The sequence below is a fragment of the Helianthus annuus genome, chromosome 8 (genome assembly GCF_002127325.2).
Source record: "Helianthus annuus cultivar XRQ/B chromosome 8, HanXRQr2.0-SUNRISE, whole genome shotgun sequence".
Lineage (NCBI taxonomy): Eukaryota > Viridiplantae > Streptophyta > Magnoliopsida > Asterales > Asteraceae > Helianthus > Helianthus annuus.
The window spans coordinates 27,828,956-27,850,047 of record NC_035440.2 but is presented as its reverse complement, the minus strand read 5'-3'; the positions used below and the strand labels follow the sequence as shown (position 1 = coordinate 27,850,047).

General features: G+C 36.9%; 1 protein-coding gene across 1 annotated transcript; it reads right to left on the bottom strand.

The window, feature by feature from the left end:
- Window positions 1-343: 343 nt before the first annotated feature.
- Window positions 344-1,072, bottom strand: LOC110869777 (DNA ligase 1-like). The gene has a single exon (XM_022119000.1). It carries the CDS (start codon window positions 1,070-1,072, stop codon window positions 344-346), a length of 729 nt encoding a protein of 242 aa, XP_021974692.1.
- Window positions 1,073-21,092: the final 20,020 nt, after the last annotated feature.

Sequence of the window (21,092 nt, the reverse complement as noted above, 5' to 3'; positions counted from 1 at the left end):
TCGTGACTGTTAGGAAGAGACATAACCGTTTTAACGGTTATAACTACCAACCGCCATAACTGCCATATCTACTTTAATTACTAACCTATGATCTAATTAACTTAACTAAATAATAATAATAAACAATATATGCTAAGTTTATATTCTAATACAATCCCCTAAACTTAGCATCGGTAATAATGGCTCGTCACGTCGGCTTTGATGATAAACGCATTTTTCTTTAAACTTGTCATGATGCGTCCATAGATCCACCTTAATTTGTTTCGTGATGCCGAGTAAGGTAGTTCTGAAATTTTCGATATCGGGATCGCTTAATTTCCAATCTGTTGTTGCTAGTATCTTTTCATCCGTCGCTAAAAGTCCTGTTTCTGTCGCAATATCTTTTCTTTGCTTGTCGAATAAGTGCCACTGTTCTTTTCATTCCTTTTTCTTGTTTCACTGTTTCATTTCTATCAAAAACAGAGGCTGCCGATTTCCTTCTTTTGATCAAAGATTCATTTTCAATTTGCCTTTTCTTTGTATCATGAATTTTCGTATCATCTTTGAAGAACAATCCATTATGATTCTTGTCTATTTTTTTTTTCATAACCGGTGTCGGTGACCGGTTATCCCCTGTGTTCTCTTCCTCTTCTTCTTTATGATCATTCCATGTTTCCTTTGCATCTTCATCATCCTTTTCTTTTCCGTGATCTTCCTTGTAATCTTCTTTCGTCCCTCTCTCCTTCTCTCGGTTCTCTTTCTCTTTCAACCATTCCCATTCACGTTCCTTCTCTCTGTTCTCTTTATCTTCTTTTCCTTTATCATCGTCCTCTGTTTTCTTTGCATTATCTTTTTCATGTTCTTCGTCTTTCTTCTTGGATTCCCCTGTTTCTTGAAGAATCAATTCCGATGACATCGGATTCTCAAACTCCCCTGTTTCTCCTTGTCTCCCTTCTGATTCTCGTTCTAATAATTCGATTTCGTGTTCTAATTTCATTAGAATCTCTTGCTTCCATTCTGCAAACTCGCGTGATCGCGGAGTCGTGCGGTCAGATTCTTGTCCGTCTCCATATCCCCTGTTTTCCTTCTTCATCCGGGTGTGCCCGGAATCGTGTATTCTCGATCGATTTTCTTCGATTTTCCATCGTGGCTCTGATACCACTTGTTGGCAGCGGAACGGTATGATTTCGATCATCGTTAACATCATCATCATCGTATTCGTGTGTGCTTCTATGTGTGTTTATTCGTATGAATGTAGTCATGCAGAGAGAGAATTGTACAAGTAAAATGGATATTATATTGAAATATCTTGATAATTACAAAGTTCACAATATGGAAATACTTATACAAAAGGGTAGAACGGTCGTGATTGTTAGGAAGAGACATAACCGTTTTAACGGTTATAACTACCAACCGCCATAACTGCCATATCTAATTTAATTACTAACCTATGATCTAATTAACCTAACTAAATAATAATAATAAACAATATATGCTAAGTTTATATTCTAATATTTTTATCAGTTTTGTTTCAACATTGGGTATTAGAGCTATGGTTCTGAGAAGATTGACGAAAGCTTTTTTTCAATCAGGATTCATAACCGAGTGAAACCCGAAACTAATTCACCAGTATTTGCGCAGCAGATCAAGGGAAGAAGACTGATTGGGTGACACCCCAATCGCAACCAAAGCCGGCGAATATTTGTTATGAGAAGAACAAACAACTTCTGGGTATGTTATTAAATCTTGATAAGAGGAAAAGTGAAGATAGAGACAAAACTATGGCTGATGGAAAACAACCATTCAACCCAAACAACGCAATGGTAATTCGTAGACACAAGATACCATCAAAATGTCAACCTGCAGTGGCCAAAACTAACCACAACAAATTACACATCCTGGCCCGTTGTGCTTAGACCATCACCAATGCAAAGTGCTAAATGCAACCATAAATATGTCAGGTAAGTTGCCACAACGTATTTTTACAAATGCACCAAAAACACTAATTTTATCTCTAACCCTACAAACAACCTTACCGATACTTATATTTCCACATATATCATCACCACTTTTATATTTATTTTTAATAATCCAAATATTTTTTATACGTTATTAATTTTTATATTCATATTATTTAAAAGAATAGAATGTATCTTAAAACAAAGTTTATTTTATAATCCAAAATAATATATTTTTATAAATTTATTTTAAAAGTAGCTTTTATATTATTATTATTATTTTTTTTTTCATAAAAGACCTTACATACTTCTTTTTAATTTACTAGATTTAAATATTCCAATTAATATATTTAAAATAATTTACTTGTGCAGTTGTGCATCTCAACTAAATTAAAACCAAAGAAAAGAAATCAAACACATAAATTTCTCTTTATTGAAGGGCCAACCATATGTATGCATTTGGTCACATGTACTTACGTGCGTGTTCTACAAATTGTTTCATCTCCAATGGGATGTTTGTAAAATGCATTGCCACATCATTTCAAATGCAAGACGAATGCATTGCATTGGGTTTGGTATCAGAACTTGTTGATACATAATTGTGGATACGGCTCGCTCGGTTCGAGTACGTTTCAAGTTGAAGGCCGAGACTCGATATCCTCCGTCGTGTCTCGGACCGTAATCACTGTGCCTGCAAGTCTTATATGATCTGCATATTGAAGATCTATCAGTTGCTGTTGTCTGAGTGTCTATGCAAGTTTGCGACAAAAGTTGTAATCAGCTTCCTTTGACGAAACTCCTGCTTGCTTCCTTTGACGAAACTCATGGTCAAGTGTGCATGACGAAACTTGAATGGTACCCTTTGACGAAACTTCTGCATGTTTCGTCATCAACAAGTATTTCGCCATATGTTTCGTCGGCTGAAGTTGTTTCGTCGACTACATTCAAGTTTCGTCGACCTGATTCCTTTATATAGACCTGCAGACAGAAGGGAAGAGGCAGGAGACACTGTGAGTGACACACCAGAGAGCACACACCAGATAGGGTTGAGAGCACTGTATTGTATAATCTTTTGTACACAAACTATTCTAGTTGTTATATTGAAGCTTTGAAACGTTGTATTTTGTGTTGTGTCCGTGTTCTCGATCTCGGTTTAACTTACCGGTTGGATTCCGCACAACCGTGTTTGTCGCACAACCGTGTATTTTGTGTTGTGTCCGTGTTTCTTTTACCGAAATATAACGGAGACGAAGTCTAGATCTTCCATGATACCATACATACGTGTACATATCATACAAACATGTATATAATACATGATGCATCTGACCTCAATAAGTGATAAACAATCACATGTCCCAATCAATAAGTGATAAAATATCACAGTTTTCCGGGAGTCAAGTTCGTCTCTTTGTTGTACGTTAGTACTGACCTGTTTGTCACACCCCAACCACGTAAAACAACAAAACGTGGCGGAAACGTCGGGGAGTGTTGTAACAGAATCATTGTTTCACAACTATGGATTAAATAGTTTCGTTTTATTGAATAAATGAACTCATTGTTTTAATACAATCAAATAAGTACAACTATTATCTTTCAAGTTTTAAAGTCGCTAAGGCACGAGTCCATCCTAAGTGTAGCATATATCATCAATTATCACAGAGCAGTACCTGAAACATGTGTAAAAATAGGTACGTCAGCATAAAAATGCCTGTGAGATACATAGGTTTTATTGATGTAGGATTCATGACTTATAAGTTTAAAGAAAAGGTTTTAATAAAAGTAGTCATGATCCTTGAAAAAGGTTTTCTTTTATAAATCATACCAAAATTTATAAGAAATCAGATGATACAAAATAATAATACATAGGTAGTTAAATAATTAAGTAAAATGAGTTTGTATAAAATGTATTGTTTGAAAAATAATATTTTGATAAAAAGATTTATAGTATATATAAAAATATACTTCGGTTTTAAGAAAGTTGAATAAGTTATATATTAAAATATATTTTAGTTCCAAAACCATTAACCCAAGTGTACCAAATAACGCCACGTTATGTAATGCAATGAAAACACTTATATATAAGAAGTGCTAGTGGCGTATCTACCATGTTTTCATCACATTACACCCGTCCTGTCATCTAAACACTAACCAAAAACCAGTCATTAAGTAAATAGTATATTAACCATACTTTAGTTGGTAACATAAATAAGTTTTCAGTAGTATATCAAAAGTATACTTTGGATTTATAAATAACATATTAAACTATGTTTTGGTTCGAAAATAACATAATAAAACTATGCTTTGGATTATGAAGATAACATATCAAACTATGTTTTAATGATTAACAAAATATATGTTGGTTTTTGTACAATATCCCATATGAGAGCATATCAAACTATACTTTTGGGAGTATAACTTAATATACAAAAATAATGTGATTTAAGAATTCATTCAGACCTAGTGTATCAAAATACACCTTTGAGACTATAGAAATACCACAAAGGCAATCCCTATTTGGATGGAGCAACAAATTGGTTTCAGACATTCCATGAAAACAGGAATGGGGTGTCAAATCCTATAGCGCTATATCATACTACCAACCGGTCTGGTGAACAAAAATAAGTACTATTCCAACAATTAATTTTATAATCTTTGAAAAATCAGTGTTTAAACCATAGATAATCATTCAGTTTGTCAAAAGATAAGTATTAACATGTATAATCAATTATACTTTGAAATCATGAAAATAACATATATGTACACATGCTTCACCCCAAAACATTTGAAAACAGTAAAAGAGGGGAACTATGTACTCACTTGAGATTGCTTAGAAGTCCTAGGATAACCACCAAGCAAAGCTAGAGGAGCACGGAATCAAACGGCACCTAATATTGATAACTACATAAATAAACCGGACCTAAATCGGGAGATCGGATAGTATGAGGTCTCGTAAACCAAATGAGTGTGGGAACTCATATGATATGGTTTAACAAGGCCTACATACTAAAATGAAACCTATCCTAAGTGCTTACGACCCATCACGACCCGTTTAGGTAGCTTACGCTACTTTAACGCGTCATTTGCGTAAAACGCGTTCGGACCGCCTAACTAGTCTTATGACAAGTATTATATGCCTAAACATGTTTAATTATGTTGCATAATTAGTTAAATGACAAAAGTTTGGTTACATATGCTTAAATATCAATTATGCATAAAAAGGGTATTTTGGTAATTTACCTAAGGCATATAAACTACCTATCATACAACTACTTAAACGAAGTGACCATAAGGTATAACCTTGGAAGGTTATTTCCTATACAACTATGGTCACTAAACATGTTTGGTCGGATCCTAATGATCGACCAAACGGGTCGTGTTCGAAAGTCTAAGCGGTGTTTAGTCCGCTTGACTTACGACTCTACACAAGCACTAAACTAAAAGTGACGAGCTAAACATGTCGAAACATGTTTAACAAAGTTAGAAAACAGGTTTGGTATCAAAACAAACGGTTGTGATACCTAAAAGTAGCTTGGTTACAAAATACACGAGAATACGTATTCTGGCCGAAGCTACGACTCGTCACTGAACCTAGATAACGTGGTAATCAGTAGGTATAGTCACTAGGGACTATAACCATCGTGATTACGCTAACGTTATGTGTAGGATCGGATTTCGACCTAAACGAGTCGTTCGGAAGAGCTCAACTCCGTTTCAGAGGCGAAAACAAAGAAACGGATGCGTACACAGCTAGATTCACACTTTAAACCTCTTGTAGATTGATTTTACAATGTTTACATTCACAAGGAAAACCGGCAATACCTCGGTACCTGATCTGAAAAACCGTTGCAAATGAAATGACAAACTATCTATTTATACTAGCTGTGAACCGCCCATAGATACATGCCACAAAGGCGGTTCCAACAAGATGCCATAAAGGCGGTTCCAACAAGATGCCACAAAGACGGTTCCACAAGTTCTGTATAAGCGATCCCTTTAAATTCTCTTGACTTTCAATCTGACCTCCTCATTGGACCTCATAAGCTTTTGTCCTGTTGTGAACTTGAATTCTGTGATCTTCACGAGAACCTTCATGACTTTCCATCCTTTTGTCTTCTAATGAATGCATATCATTGGTCTTCATTTTGGTGGATTCTCATAGGACCACCTAGTGGTCCAATCGCACAATGTCTACTTAACATTTTCTTTTGAAGACTTTGTCATGTGTCGTTTTGCTTCATATGTATATACATGTGATGACATCACATGTGATGTCATCAAGATGATGTCACATATGATGTCATGGCTGACCGGATCCGCAACGAGAACAAGACTCGATATTAAGACGTAGTCGACAGATGACTGCACCAACAGACTCCCCCTCAGATGTTGACGAGTCTTAAGTGTCGAGTCTTCAACGACTTCAGTGTTTCTTACAGTCTTTGGACTTCTCTCTCTCTATCTTCAGACTCCCCCTCTCGATTTGCTGGAATTCCTTTGATCTTCAGCAACATCTTCAGGATCGACGTCTGGCTTTCCTGCAAAAACTCTACCTCAGAGTAAATTTCTTTCACATACATATTTTAAACATATGAACTTGCACCAATCCAGATTCTCATTCAAAACAAACACAGATTTTGATGAACCACTTGAAAAGGTTAGATTATGAAAACATTTTAATTTCATACAAACACTTTCCCTCAAGTATTGCTCATCATGTTTAGCACTCGGAATTTTGAAAATCAGCCATCCAACATCAGTTGTCGAAAATCTTTTTGATTTTTTAAAAAATTTATGCTAAAACACACCAAAAATATTTTTGAATTTTTCTGAAAGAGAAACTGAAATGCAGAAATAAACTATTTACAAACAATATTTTTGTGAGTTTGTGCAAGAGGATCATATCAGTTTATGAGACAAATCAACAACACCGTTAAGCTTGATTTCATTTTTAGTTTTAAACAATTTACCTAGATTGTCAGTATGTTTGTCCTCTTAAATTCTCAACACAAATTTCAATCGATTCGAGATACGATATTAATGTTTTAGAGACTTAAACTTAATTGTGTATCACTCCACTTGAATATACTCCCGTATCCAGATCCCAAATATTCAGTCTTACAGGTGAGTATACCACAGATGATATCTGTAAAGGAGTTAAATGCGAAACCGTGAGAGCTCAGGTCAGAACTTCCGTTCAGCAGAGAGATGACGGCTCGACTTTTGGTGGGTCCCCTTTAGAGGATCTTTTTGCATTACAACAGCAGCGACTATCAATTTTATTGTTTCATCAGCATGCTGAGGGCGAAGCTTATGTTTCAAAGCTTTAGCAGAAAGTATTATCCGGGGACTAGGTCAGTACTTCCATACAGCAGAAGTCCCGGGATAATACCCCAGATATCACTGAGTATAAAGACCTAGTATCTCAGAATACGGGACCTTTCAAACAAGATTTCGGGGGTTACCCATATATCCAAGAATAGTTACCCACGAATTAAGCAAGTTTGATTTAGGTTTATATCTCGTTTCAATTTACTAAATGTGCGAAAATCTACTGACACATCCGCAGTAAGATCGTTTAACACTTTTTAACTTTACATTTCTTTAGCGTGCCGTGATAGTCCACTGATGTACTATCATTTCCTCTTTTTCGCAACAAAACTCATTTTTGAATTTTATCATGTTTTTGGCTTTTTCAAATTTTCAAATGTTTTTGGATTTTCTGAAATTCTTACTCCCCCTAAAATGCAAACACATTAAAGAAAATTGAAAACAAACTGTACAAAAATATGACAACCGATATCAAATCGCATCAATTCGCCATTCACTCGGCATAAACAATCTGAACTCCCCCTTTCATAAACCATTTTCTCATTTAGATTTCAAAACACTTAAGTTTGTTTTAATCAAAATGATTTTTTCCGGAAAATGAGTTTGTTAAGATAAAACCACTTGTAGGTTTATCACATTGTTAAAAACGGGGATATGGTTCATCATCTTGTTCTTTGAATATCATGAGTTAGTAAATCAAGTACAACTTAATGTCCTTGATTCACTATTTTGCAATTAAGCAACCTGTATCACTTGTAAAATAACCATACAATACCACTTGTATGTATATACAAAATGCCGATTCCTGCTTCGCACTTACCAACCTGGAAGCTCCGGCGTAGTCATTCAACCTGTAAAATTTTAAAAATTTTAATTTTTCATATAAACTCAAAATACATGAATGATGCCGATTCCTGATCCACGATTACAAACTTGGGATCTCCGGCAAGTCAGGTTTTTCAAGCAAAGAAAATGTCCACCCAAGCCTGACCAGCCTTGGGTAATTTCAATTCGGATTTAGTTGGGGTGTATGTTGCTGTCTTTTTAGCATAGAAGTCTTTTACCCCTTTCACTTTCCCATCAACCATTTTACTGAAAATTTTCTTTACATTTCCGTTAAAAGCTTTCTCAACATCAAAATTATCCTTTTCAGAATAATTCTGATATGAGACTTCAGTCTTTCCAACTTTTCTTTTAAAATTCTCAGTCCTTAATGGTGGAAAGTTCTCGTCATCCATTGAAGGAACTGAGTTTTGATCACTCTCATCAAACTGTGGCTCCTCTGATTTTGTGGAATCAGATTCATCGCCAGATTTTACCTCAGATTTCTTAACAACCCATTTTTGGTTGTCAAGTTTCACACTTCGTCTGTAAAATCTCTTCGAACACTCACCAACTTCAAATGTTGAATTTTTGAAAACTTTAAATTTTTCAGTTGGTGGTTCGGTTTTATCAACAACAATTTCTTTCAGTTTTCCAGAAACTCCCTGTTTTGTGTTTGTCGCTTTCGGACAGTTCCATGCAATGTGACCGGCTTCATTGCATCGGAAACAGGTTCTGGTTTCTTTCTTTACGTAAGCTCCATTCTTTCTCTTCTCAGCAATAAATTCTTGATTAGATTGTTTCCAGAATGGGCTTTTTGCTTCCTCTTCCGAGCTTGTACCTGAAACGAATTTTGTATTTGTTTTAGAAAATTTTTCATTTTTATAGTTTTCTGGTGGAGTAAAACCAAGACCTTTCTTTTTGTAGCTACGATTTTGGTTTGGTTTCTTTTGAAAACCCGAACCAGAATTGTAACCTTTTTTCTTGTTTAGTCGTTGTTGAACTCTTGAGGTGTAAAATTTAGGTTTTACAACAAGATTTTCATCTTTTATTTCAGAAATATTAATTTCTTTTAGTTTGAAAACCTTTTTAAGCATTTCTGGTTTAACACCTCTTATTGGAAACTCTTTATCAAAATATAATTTGTCAGAACCATTCAAAGTATATGCAACTTCAAACGTTTCGTCATTCAAATTAGATTTTGATAGCAAAAATTCTTTACTATAAACCCGTTTTTTCCGATGGTTTCGAACTCTTTTCGGACGAACTCGAACTCCCGACTGACTGACACGCACTTTCGGACTCGGACTTTGACTCTGACTCCTCATCCTTATCCAACACCTGATCAACCACTCGTTTTATCAGTTCGGACTCATGATCTGTGTCGGACGCTGTGAACGTGACGTCAATATTGTCCGGTAAAACATCGGTTATCTCGGATTCTAGTTTAATATTGACCGCCTGTTTTAGTTCTTCCTCATTAGGTTTTCTAGGCGAGTACCCTTCCCAAATCGGAGGCGGACACCTATTATAACAGACACCCTGTTTCTTACCAGTATCCGTTTTCTTCTTTGATCTTGTTTCTTCATCTTTAAACACCTCGAAACCTTCAACCGTTGGATAAATTCTATCCATTACATAGTCACAACCTTTGTAACTTTGCAGCAATCTTCGGATTCTTTCATTCTCAGCTGCTTCATTCTCTAACGCTTTCTTCAACTTTGCACATTCTTCGATGTACATGTTAATCTCTTTCTGCTTTGTCATCATGGTAGCATTCAACATCTTCAAAGCTTTCTCTCTTTCTGAGTTAGTCGTCTCCAGACCATTCACATTCCTATTCAAAACATCATACGACTTTTTCAAGTTTTTTACATCAAACAACAACTGTTCTTTCAACTTTTCTAGCTCGCTAAACCTCTCGTCTTTCTCTATACATTGTTTACACGACTCTAAACATTTAAGACAGGGTTTTGTGACTTCAACGATCTTCTCGACTTCAACTCTTTTTTCAACCTCCACAATCTTCTCAATCACTTTGACTTCTTTTATCTCCTTTGCAGCTTTCTTCTCTTTCAGTCTCTTCAGTTTTTCTGCAAAATAAAATTCAAAACTATCAGAAGATAAGTGAGTTTTTCCAATATTAATCTGTTCAATTTCTTCATCACTATCACTTGTTTCTGATGAACTATTTTCGGAAGAAACAGATCTTTCATCTTCACTCTTCTCTTCATCAGATAACACTTCCATCCATTCCTTCAGCATTTCTGGCTTTTGAATAATGTGTGCAATGAACGCTTTAACATTTGAATCAGCTGGGATATATTTGTCCCAGCTAAATCCTTCAACCATTTTCTCATCATCTTGATCAGCAATACCAAAATAAGCTTTCTTGTTTGCATCCTCGATCATTCTTCCATGTGCCGTTTGAGGTTCTCTTTGTTGATGCGGTTGATGAGTGATTTGCTGATAAATGGTCTTCCTATAATAATCATCTTTCCCAGACGATTCCTTTTCTCCTCTTGGCTGCTGATTCTTGCACTCTCTTTTAAAGTGACCTTTCTCCCTGCAACGAAAACAAACAACTTTAGATTTATCAAATCCTAAGTTAGAAAGGTTTGCATCCAAGAAATCATTTCTCCCTGTAACCAATCTAAACTTTTCAGCTCTCCTCAAAACACTCGCTAAGGCCCACTTGATGTCCATCAATTCTAGCTCCTCTGCATCGATCTGGTCATAATCTTCCTTCGTGAGCATCGGATTGCCAATTCTTCCTGCAATCAACGCTTCATAAGCTTCCAATGCAGTGACCAGTAATCCCATATGACTCTTTACAACTTCTTCAGAATAATTCTGTCCGTTTTGAAGATGTAGAGCCACATTGCATTGTAACAGATGACCATTTCCAACTGATGTATTTTGAGCACTTGGAGGATTTACTGTTGAGAATCCACTAGTGTTTACAGATCCTTGACTACTTGGTTCAGATTGATTTCCAGCACTAAAAGCGGTTTGTATCTTTGGACTGGCTTCAGCAGTTTGAACATTTCCTTTATAATACAATTTAATATCTTGTTGATGATTAGAACTGTTCATTCTGGCAATTTTCTGCTGCTCCAGATCTTGTGCCTCCAGTTTCTCGATAAACTGTGCAATAGATAGCCTGCTAAACTGTCCGGAATTCTTCAATATCATCAGATATGTACCCCATTCCTTTTGCGGTAACGCATCAGCAAGCTTTTCAACCCATTCAGCTGGAGTCTTTGTGATTTTCAACAGCGACATAGTGCGAACCAGATGACAGTATCTTTCAATGAGAGTCTTTGTCGTTTCACCAGGCATGCAAGTAAATAATTCAAACTCTTTCTTCAACAAGGCTGCTTTGCTTTGTAACATCTCAGTACTTCCCTCAAACTTCTTCTTAAGAGCTTCCCAGATAGAATACGCATTGTCATCATGTTGAAGCAATACAAATATATCTTCCTTTACTGCTTGCTGTAACAGATTGACCATCATTTTCTCTCCTTTATAACTCTCTTTCTCTTGGTCCGTAAGCTCTGAAATGATTTTATCAACACCCACTGAATTCTTTGGCCTCTCATATTCAGTTTCGATGCTTTCCCAGGCTTTTAGATGATTCGCCTGCACCCAATTCTCGAAACGTTTCTTCCATCCGTGATAATCTTCAATCCCCATCAATTTCGGGGGTTTTTGCATCGTTCCGGTTTCATTCTCCATTGTCATGTTCTTAGCAATGTCGGTCGGGCTAGCAGGAGTTGTAGCGAACGCGTTGTAAAACTCAGAATCCATGCTTCAAGAATCAGATAATACTTCGGCAATACCTGATGTAACACAAACAAACAACACACGATCAGTTTAAAACTTATCAATTAACAACAACGAACTGATACTCGAACTGATAATCAATTCTGTACGGATTGAGAGTTGACACACAGAGCGAACAGCGATAACTCGGATCAAATACAGATGACTTGACACTTTTTCGTACAAACTGACAAACTTTCAAATGAACTGAGCCTTTTGAGACTTTTGAACTCCAAACCGTACGAACTAGAATTGACGTTCAAGCAAATGTGACCTTCCACACGATTTCACGCTACCAAAACACACTTGACGAATTGGAACACGTTTTTAAGCCGACAGAACACACCTGATTCACAACACAACTTGGATTTCCAAAACACCTTATACAAATAAGTAACACTTTCAAACAAACTGTCTCAAAAGAATTATCAAAACTGTCAAGCAATATATGATACAAAAATTGATCACCTTTAACACCTTAATCACTAACACATTTGATTTGACCAACTAACTAGTTACTGATTAAAAAAAACTTCACACTTACAATTTTGCCAATTAAAAATCCATTCACATTCAAACCAAATGATTTGACCAACTTCTAATCCATTCACTAAACAATTATATGAATGTGGACGGCACAATTAATACATGTAACAAGTGGAACGGTGATAACAAGAGTTTATAGGGCCGATGTCTTTGTGGGCGGTGACCTAACAGCAATCAACAAATAATACTTTTTTTTTAATACTTGACACTGAGTGGCCGACAACAATCAATGATGGGCTTTTATCAATTTTTGGGCGGTTATCAAAAGCTCTTATTGGGTCAAGCTTAGGTAATAGGCGGTGGAACAATTATAGGAAATGGGTGACAAGAATAAGTGGATTGGGCGGTGAATAGCTTTGATTGCGAAAAGAAAATAAATGGGGCGGTGAATCATGCAATATGGGACGGTGACAGTGTTTGGATTTGTGCCTTCACTAAAGACAAAAAGGCGGTGGACTATTTGCTATCATGTGCAATTTTGGACGGTGCAATAAAGGCGATCCAGACAATGTCTCAAAAGCAGGTCATATAGGCGGACCAAAATTGAACTGTTTGAGCGATCCACACTTGTCACATAAACGGTCCACGTAAATGATCAATAAGCGGTCCCCAATCACTTTGAGCGGTCCTGTCATCTGACATATAAGCGATTCACTGTGATGACTTTATGAGCGATTCATAAGAAGTCTTATCAGCGGTTCATATGTTTTCACAAAAGCGGTTCAACGATTGACTTTATGAGCGAGCCATGCAGTACAATTTTGAGCGATCCTAAGAGAAAATTTGGAGCGATCCTGGATGTTTTACCAAAAGAGCGATCCTAACATGTATTTTCGAGCGGTTCCAGACAGTATTTTCGAGCGGTTCCAGAAGTATTTTCGAGCGGTTCCAGAGGTGATGTCAGCAAAACACGAACCGCTTTTAAGCAAAAATTCAATTTTAATCAAATTTAAGCCGAATTAAGGTCTGAAAATTTCCAGGTTTTGTTAAATCATGATTCCGCACATATTGTGAGAATTTGGAGCGATTTTGACCGTAAAAAGTTGCGTTTTTCGAAAAAGAAAGGTGTAGAAGCAGAAAAAATGATGAACACGAGCTGTATATGCAAGATCTCCTCCTCCTTGGCTCTGATACCAATTGTAGGATCGGATTTCGACCTAAACGAGTCGTTCGGAAGAGCTCAACTCCGTTTCAGAGGCGGAAACAAAGAAACGGATGCGTACACAGCTAGATTCACACTTTAAACCTCTTGTAGATTGATTTTACAATGTTTACATTCACAAGGAAAACCGGCAATACCTCGGTACCTGATCTGAAAAACCGTTGCAAATGAAATGACAAACTATCTATTTATACTAGCTGTGAACCGCCCATAGATACATGCCACAAAGGCGGTTCCAACAAGATGCCATAAAGGCGGTTCCAACAAGATGCCACAAAGACGGTTCCACAAGTTCTGTATAAGCGATCCCTTTAAATTCTCTTGACTTTCAATCTGACCTCCTCATTGGACCTCATAAGCTTTTGTCCTGTTGTGAACTTGAATTCTGTGATCTTCACGAGAACCTTCATGACTTTCCATCCTTTTGTCTTCTAATGAATGCATATCATTGGTCTTCATTTTGGTGGATTCTCATAGGACCACCTAGTGGTCCAATCGCACAATGTCTACTTAACATTTTCTTTTGAAGACTTTGTCATGTGTCGTTTTGCTTCATATGTATATACATGTGATGACATCACATGTGATGTCATCAAGATGATGTCACATATGATGTCATGGCTGACCGGATCCGCAACGAGAACAAGACTCGATATTAAGACGTAGTCGACAGATGACTGCACCAACATTATGAAGTTCAAACGAACTTCGCATTGGCCATAAACTGGTCAATGCAGATGGTCAAAAGCAGTTTGACTTTTAAGCGAAAAATGAAAGAAAAGAACGAAAGAATACTTACAGAAGGTCCCCGCAAGATTTGAACTCGATTCTCTCTCAGGTAGGAAGCATATACTTCCACTTAGAGAGCTTGAATCAGATTCAAACGTGAGGAATGAATGAAAACATGGTTGGTATTTATAGGAAATCTAGAACCGTTAGGATCGTTCATCGCAAAACGAGCTTCGATCTCATCCGTACACATGTGCCCATGGTTTTGTGAAACCATGGGAGCCCATAGTTTCATTAAAACCATGTGAAAATGAGGGGAACAGCTAGAACAAGCTGGAATTTAGATTTTTCATTTTGGTCCCTTCCTAAGATAACTATGGCAGAATGTCAATTTTGGTCCCTGAACTTCAGAATCTTGCATTTCGGCTCATTTTTGACACGTTTAAGCCCCGTTAACCTCATTTCAAGGCTCTAAAATGAGGTTATAGTATAGGGAACTAGAAATGTGCTCAAAAATATCCCGGATGTCGGCTCGTTTGGTCGTACGGTTGCGTTGTTCGGTTAATTACGACGGAAGTCGTAACGAACGCAAAAACGATCCAAATCAAGCGACGAATGGAATTTTCTTATGCCAAACACTAAAATAAAATATTTTAATGCTTACATAAATTTTTGGATGTCTGGATATATTCAGAACGTAAGATATGCGCGAAAATGCAAACTTATGCACTTTTTGACGCTTTTAGTCCCTGAATGACCAAAAGTTTATTTTTGCGCACCAAACACCTCAAAGCCTAATTCTAAGCTATGTAAAGGATATTTAGGGCATATTTAACTTATGATCAAGTTCCGGAAGGTTCGTTACAATACGAATCGGTATAGTTTCGCAGTTTGACACAATTAGTCCCTGCGATCGAACAAACTTGATTTCAACACACCAAACCATCCAAAACTTATTTCTAAGTTATATGGAGGTTATTTAAGGTATGTTAAGCCTATTTCACTATTTCGGAGTGTTGGTTACGTTAAACTGGTTATATTTACGCATCAGTGCGCGTATAACCTTCCAGAAAGCGATTTAGAGCTTGAAATCGGACAAGAATTGATATGTGCAAAAGATACACATATTTTTACAAATCCCAAGTATGAAATACGATATTTCTTTGGTTTGGCATTTGTTTGATGGTTGAAGTGACACAGGTGTCACACTGTTCACGGACTTGCTCCTGTTCCCTCGTGCATCGGATATCAAGTTCCTCATCAATAAGTGACTTAATCACATAGGGCTTGTATTCATCCAAAAATAAGTGAGTACCTCACATTCTCATATACGTTGAAAACAGATGATAAATGGCATACTCACCAGTAAGATGAAATCCTCGTGCATACCTTGATACGGGAATGTGTTGTGTGTGGATGAACACCGGTCGGTAAGTATAAATCATACACTAATCGTATCCCCTCGCCATGATTACATCTGATAAGTTGAGCTTAAGTGGACAATAATACCGATAATCGCTATAGGATGCTTATCTAAATGTTAACTAATTGAACAACAAGAGCGTTTTGGCTTGACCATACACTGATATGATTCTCTTACCCTCAAAACTCGCAAAAAGAATGTCTGTAAATATTTATTTACTGCTTTCAGTTCCTGCATCTTTGTATATATTTATTTACTGCTTTCCGTCTTTACATTTGAAATATTCAAAATTACAAAAAGATTTTAGGTGTGTTTTAATATAAACTTTATAAAAACCAAAAAGATTTTATGTCTATCTTATTTTTGACTAACCGATGTTGGAGCTAAAATTTTTGTTATCTGAAATCTGATCGAAACCAAAACAACTAAATCTTCATAAACAGTCGAAATTTGCAAGTTTTGAAAGTTAAAAACCTAAAATTGAACAATTTGTTAAACTTTCAAACTGTCGGACAGTAGTTGAAAAATGGTCACATGTCTGTCATTTGTTTATGTTAACTATATACCAAGCGTTTGTTCTCATTACGCGTTTAGCTTTCTTGCATGTGCAGATGTTACAATCAAACCAGCTAAAGGCGAAGAGAACGTGTTCGATAACGAGCTTTGGGATGAAGACACGACATGGAGGCACTCAAAAGATAAAGATGATCGTGTTGCCACTTACCTATCATCAACACCTCAAGGATCTAAGTGCTGAAATGGAGTTTATTTTAAGGGGGAGTTTGTTAACATACTTCCTAAATGAAAAGGGGAGTTTGTTGATACACTTTCTACTTACGACGCGTGAAGACCTTGAAGATCCTCCGACATGAAAGACATGGAAGATGAACCCTCACGAGCAGCATCCAAGGGGGAGTTTGTTGATACATAATTGTGGATACGGCTAACTCGGTTCGAGTACGTTTCAACTTGAAGACCGAGACTCGATATCCTCCGTCGTGTCTCGGATCGTAATCACTGTGCCTGCAAGTCTTATATGATCTGCATATTGAAGATCTATCAGTTGCTGTTGTCTGAGTGTCTATGCAAGTTTGCGAAGAAAGTTGTAATCAGCTTCCTTTGACGAAACTCCTGCTTGCTTCCTTTGACGAAACTCATGGTCAAGTTTGCATGACGAAACTTGAATGGTACCCTTTGACGAAACTTCTGCATGTTTCATCATCAACAAGTGTTTCGCCATATGTTTCGTCTGCTGAAGTTGTTTCGTCGACTACATTCAAGTTTCGTCGACCTGATTCCTTTATATAGACCTGCAGACAGAAGGGAAGAGGCAGGAGACACTGTGAGTGACACACCAGATAGGGTTGAGAGCATTGTATTGTATAATCTTTTGTACACAAACTATTCTGGTTGTTATATTGTAGCTTTGAAACGTTGTATTTTGTGTTGTGTCCGTGTTCTCGATCTCGGTTTAACTTACCGGTTGGATTCCGCACAACCGTGTTTGTCGCATAACAAGGATACGGTTAACTAGATCCTCTGCTAGTGGACCTACAGAACTGTCTTGGGTGCGTATGGGACGCCATTAATCTAGTGACCAACGAGGCTGTCGAAGCCTGGGAAAATCAAACAACAATGGTGTCGCTTGTTTTAGTCCTTGCCCGAGGACATATTGTTGCATGTTGCAAAATACAAGAACACATGAGGTGTGGGATGCAATTTGAGTATGGTAATTTGGAGTGGATCGAGTTCAAAAGGCCCAGATAGATGTTCTAAGGTCGGAGTTGGAGATATTTGTTAGAAACTGAGTTTCTTTGTTTGCAAACAAGTATTGATTATCACAATAATATTCACAACAGAGAGTTATCATCAACGAATTGTTTTCAATGTATTAATGATTTAAAAGTTTTATAACTCGATCGACTCTACAAACTACCTATCAGCTGATCACACAAACAAATCAGTTCGTACAAGAGAAAATGTGATGGTGTTTGATGAATAGATCACTAACAGGTGTGATCTATTTATACTAACTACAAAAGCTCTGTTATTAGATCAGTTGATGTCACCTTGATAGTGGCATATAACATTCCTAACATAAAAGATTCTCAGTTGTTTGCAAACATCCGAGCTGAGCAATCTTATCATCTGATCTAGGCTATACTGGAACATTGATAAGATAAGTACTGTTACATTGAATAAACATTGTTTAACATCTGTTTGGCCTAACAAATGTTGGTCTTCTTCAACAGACCTTGGCTTGATTAGGGCTTTAGTCTTCAATGGCTGCTGGCCTTCAACAGTTGTTGTATTCTTGAACATCGGTTCCAAGTCTTCATCAGATGTTAGCCAAGTTCTTGAACAGATGTTCTGAATAAGTTTGCAAGATTCACTATCTTTGGGGAGAGTTTGGTTCAATCTTTTGCTTATTTCTTGATCAGTAGATCATGCTTAGGCTTTTGGATATCATTTATTCTTTTGTAGATCCAACAATCTCCCCCCTAGAACAGATGTTTGTTGGATCAATTTTTATTCCTCTTCTTCAACATACCATTGACTTGAGCTTTGAAGCTTTTCTTAAATCTTTTCAGATAATGAATCATCAACATCCATTTTGAGTGGAAGATCCAGTAGATCTTGCAGATCTTCAATTTTAAAGCTCATAATGCTATTCATTGAAGTCTTTTGTGTCACACCCCGACCACGTAAAACAACAAATCATGGCGGAAACGTCGGGGAGTGTCGTAACAGAATCATTGTTTCACAACCATGGATTAAATAGTTTCGCTTTATTGAATTATTGAACTCATTGCTTTATTACAAATCATGCCAATCACTAAAATAAAATATGTTAATGATTACATAAATTTTAGGATGTCCGGATATATTCAGAACGTAAGTTATGCACGAAAATGCAAACTTATGCACTTTTTGACGCTTTTAGTCCCTGTTTATCAAATAGGTTTATTTTTGCGCACCAAACACATCAAAGCCTATTTCTAAGCTATGTAAAAGATATTTAGGGCATGTTTAACTTATGATCAAGTTCCAGAATGTTCGTTACGACATGAATCAGCAGACTTTTGCAATTTGACACAATTAGTCCCTGCAATCGAATAAACTTGATTTCGACACACCAAACCATCCAAAACTTATTTCTAAGTTATGTAAAGGTTATTTAAGGTATGTTAAACCTATGTCACTATTCCGGAGTGTTTGTCACGTTAAACTGATTTTATTTACGTATCAGTTCGCGTATAACTTTCCAGAAAGCGATTTATAACTCGAAATCGAACCAGAATTGATATGTGCAAATGATACACATATTTATACAAATCCCAAGTATGAAACATGATATTTCATTGGTTTGGTATTTGTACGATGGTTGTAGTGACACAGGTGTCACATTTTGCACTTCCCCATTTGCTCTGACTAAAGTCAATTCATGGTTGGCTTTATCAGCAGGCCACTTTTGAATTTTTAAAGCAATGGGGTTTGCTGGGAGTAATGCTATTGGATAAGTTGAAGGGATTTGCATTCCCTTGACTTGACCTGTAGGATTAGTTTGATTTGTATCAGGAACTTCAAAATCAATCATGTTTTTGATTGCTTCCTTCAAGATATTTTCTTCAAATCTTTTTGCATCCTCTGCAGACATGTCCTTTTGTCTTTTAAGATGTCTTCTCACCATTGAAGAGGCTTGACTTGCATATGGAAGATTATATTTGATGGCCTTTGATCTGATAGGTAAGTCTTCATAATTTGGCTTTTTTGGGACTACGGGATCTTTGGCTCTTAAAGCTTCAATTTGTTTGTAGGTTGCCCTGATTGTTGGCTCATCCTATTTTGCCATTGATCTCACAGTGCCATATTTAGTAGCTACCATCTCTTCTTTCATTCTGGTAAGCTCTTCTGCTTTTATGCCAACAGGTTTTCTACCTACAGCCCAGTTGGGAAGAGTGGGCTTGATACTTGGATTGAGTTTCATCAGCTCTATTCTTACTATTTTTTCCAGCAGAGCTTCAACTGACCATCCAGTAAATTGAGCTTTTGAAGCTCTATAGGGCTTATTCTTCATGATGAAGTTCAGATAATCTTCTTTTAGATCCTTTTTGAGACTAGGGTTGCTAACTGGTTCATGAGATGCCTTTTGACTAACATTTTTGGGAAAATCTTCTATCCTGTTCACCTTGGTGAATTCAGCAGACAAGATTTGTTGTACCTCTTTGTCAATCTTTCCCTTGCTTTTGATAGTAGAAATATTTTCAGCCTGTTTGATCTTTAATTCCATCTACTCTTGTACTATTAGGCTTTTTATTTCTTTTAAGGTAAGGAAAGGTTACACTACTTATGTCACTCATGGTGTAGAAAGATTCTATCTCTTCAGAGTCATATTCTATCTCCAGTGAGTCAAGAATATTGGGTGGAAGTTTGATAGGTGAAAGAATTGTGACTGCAGTGGTAGTGGTGGTGGAAGTGTGAGATGTAGTGGTTGTGGTGGTTGTATGGATAAGAGATGCATCAGGAGTTTCTTCATCATCATCTTGGATAATGAATTTAGTTCTCCTGGATCTTGTTGGTAAATTTTGTGTTTTAGGTGTTTTTGATGGTGGTTGTTGAGGTGATGAGGTTGGTTTTCTATTCAATAGTCTTCTGGGGACTTTAAAGGAGGTGTTTGGATAGTTGTAACCTCTGGTGTCACTTTTGTAGTGGAAACAAATGTTTTGGCAGTGGAAGTGGTGGTGACTTGAGTAGTGGAGCTGGGAAGAATAGTTTGGGTGATAGGTGGAGTAGTGGTTTGATCAGATACAACCGTGCTTTGACTAACCTTTGTTGGAACCTCTATTGAAGAACCTTGGTTGTCTTGGATTTCTTTTCTTTTGATAATCTCTTGCACTGTTTGTAAGTTGGCTTCCCTTGTATCCCTTCTTTTCTGATTCTCAATTTCTTTGTAAAGCTTAGTTTTTCTGGCCTCTATGAGTGCAGTATTGTCAGGCTTTTTACCAGCCTCTTTGACCAAGGGTGGTAGCTTCCTTATGCAGTCTTCTATCTCCCCCTTTTTGGCATCATCGTATTTAGGGAGAGTTAGAGCTTTACCAGTATTCTCAAGGATAAAGTCTTTAGTGGCTTTAACCTCTGTTTGTGTATCTTGATATCTGGCATCCACTGTTTGGCGAACAAGCTCTACCAGCAAGGTATATCTTTCTTCAGCAACTTTCTTTTGAAGATGAAGGTATGGTTGAACATGCCTCCACATTTCTTTTGCAATTTATGCATTTGTTGGTCTAGGTTTGGAGTTTTTGAGCAAGATTTGCATCGT

Excerpts from the sequence above, each read along its gene's own strand:
- LOC110869777 (XM_022119000.1), bottom strand. The coding sequence starts at position 1,072 with ATGAAGAAGGAAAACAGGGGATATGGAGACGGACAAGAATCTGACCGC.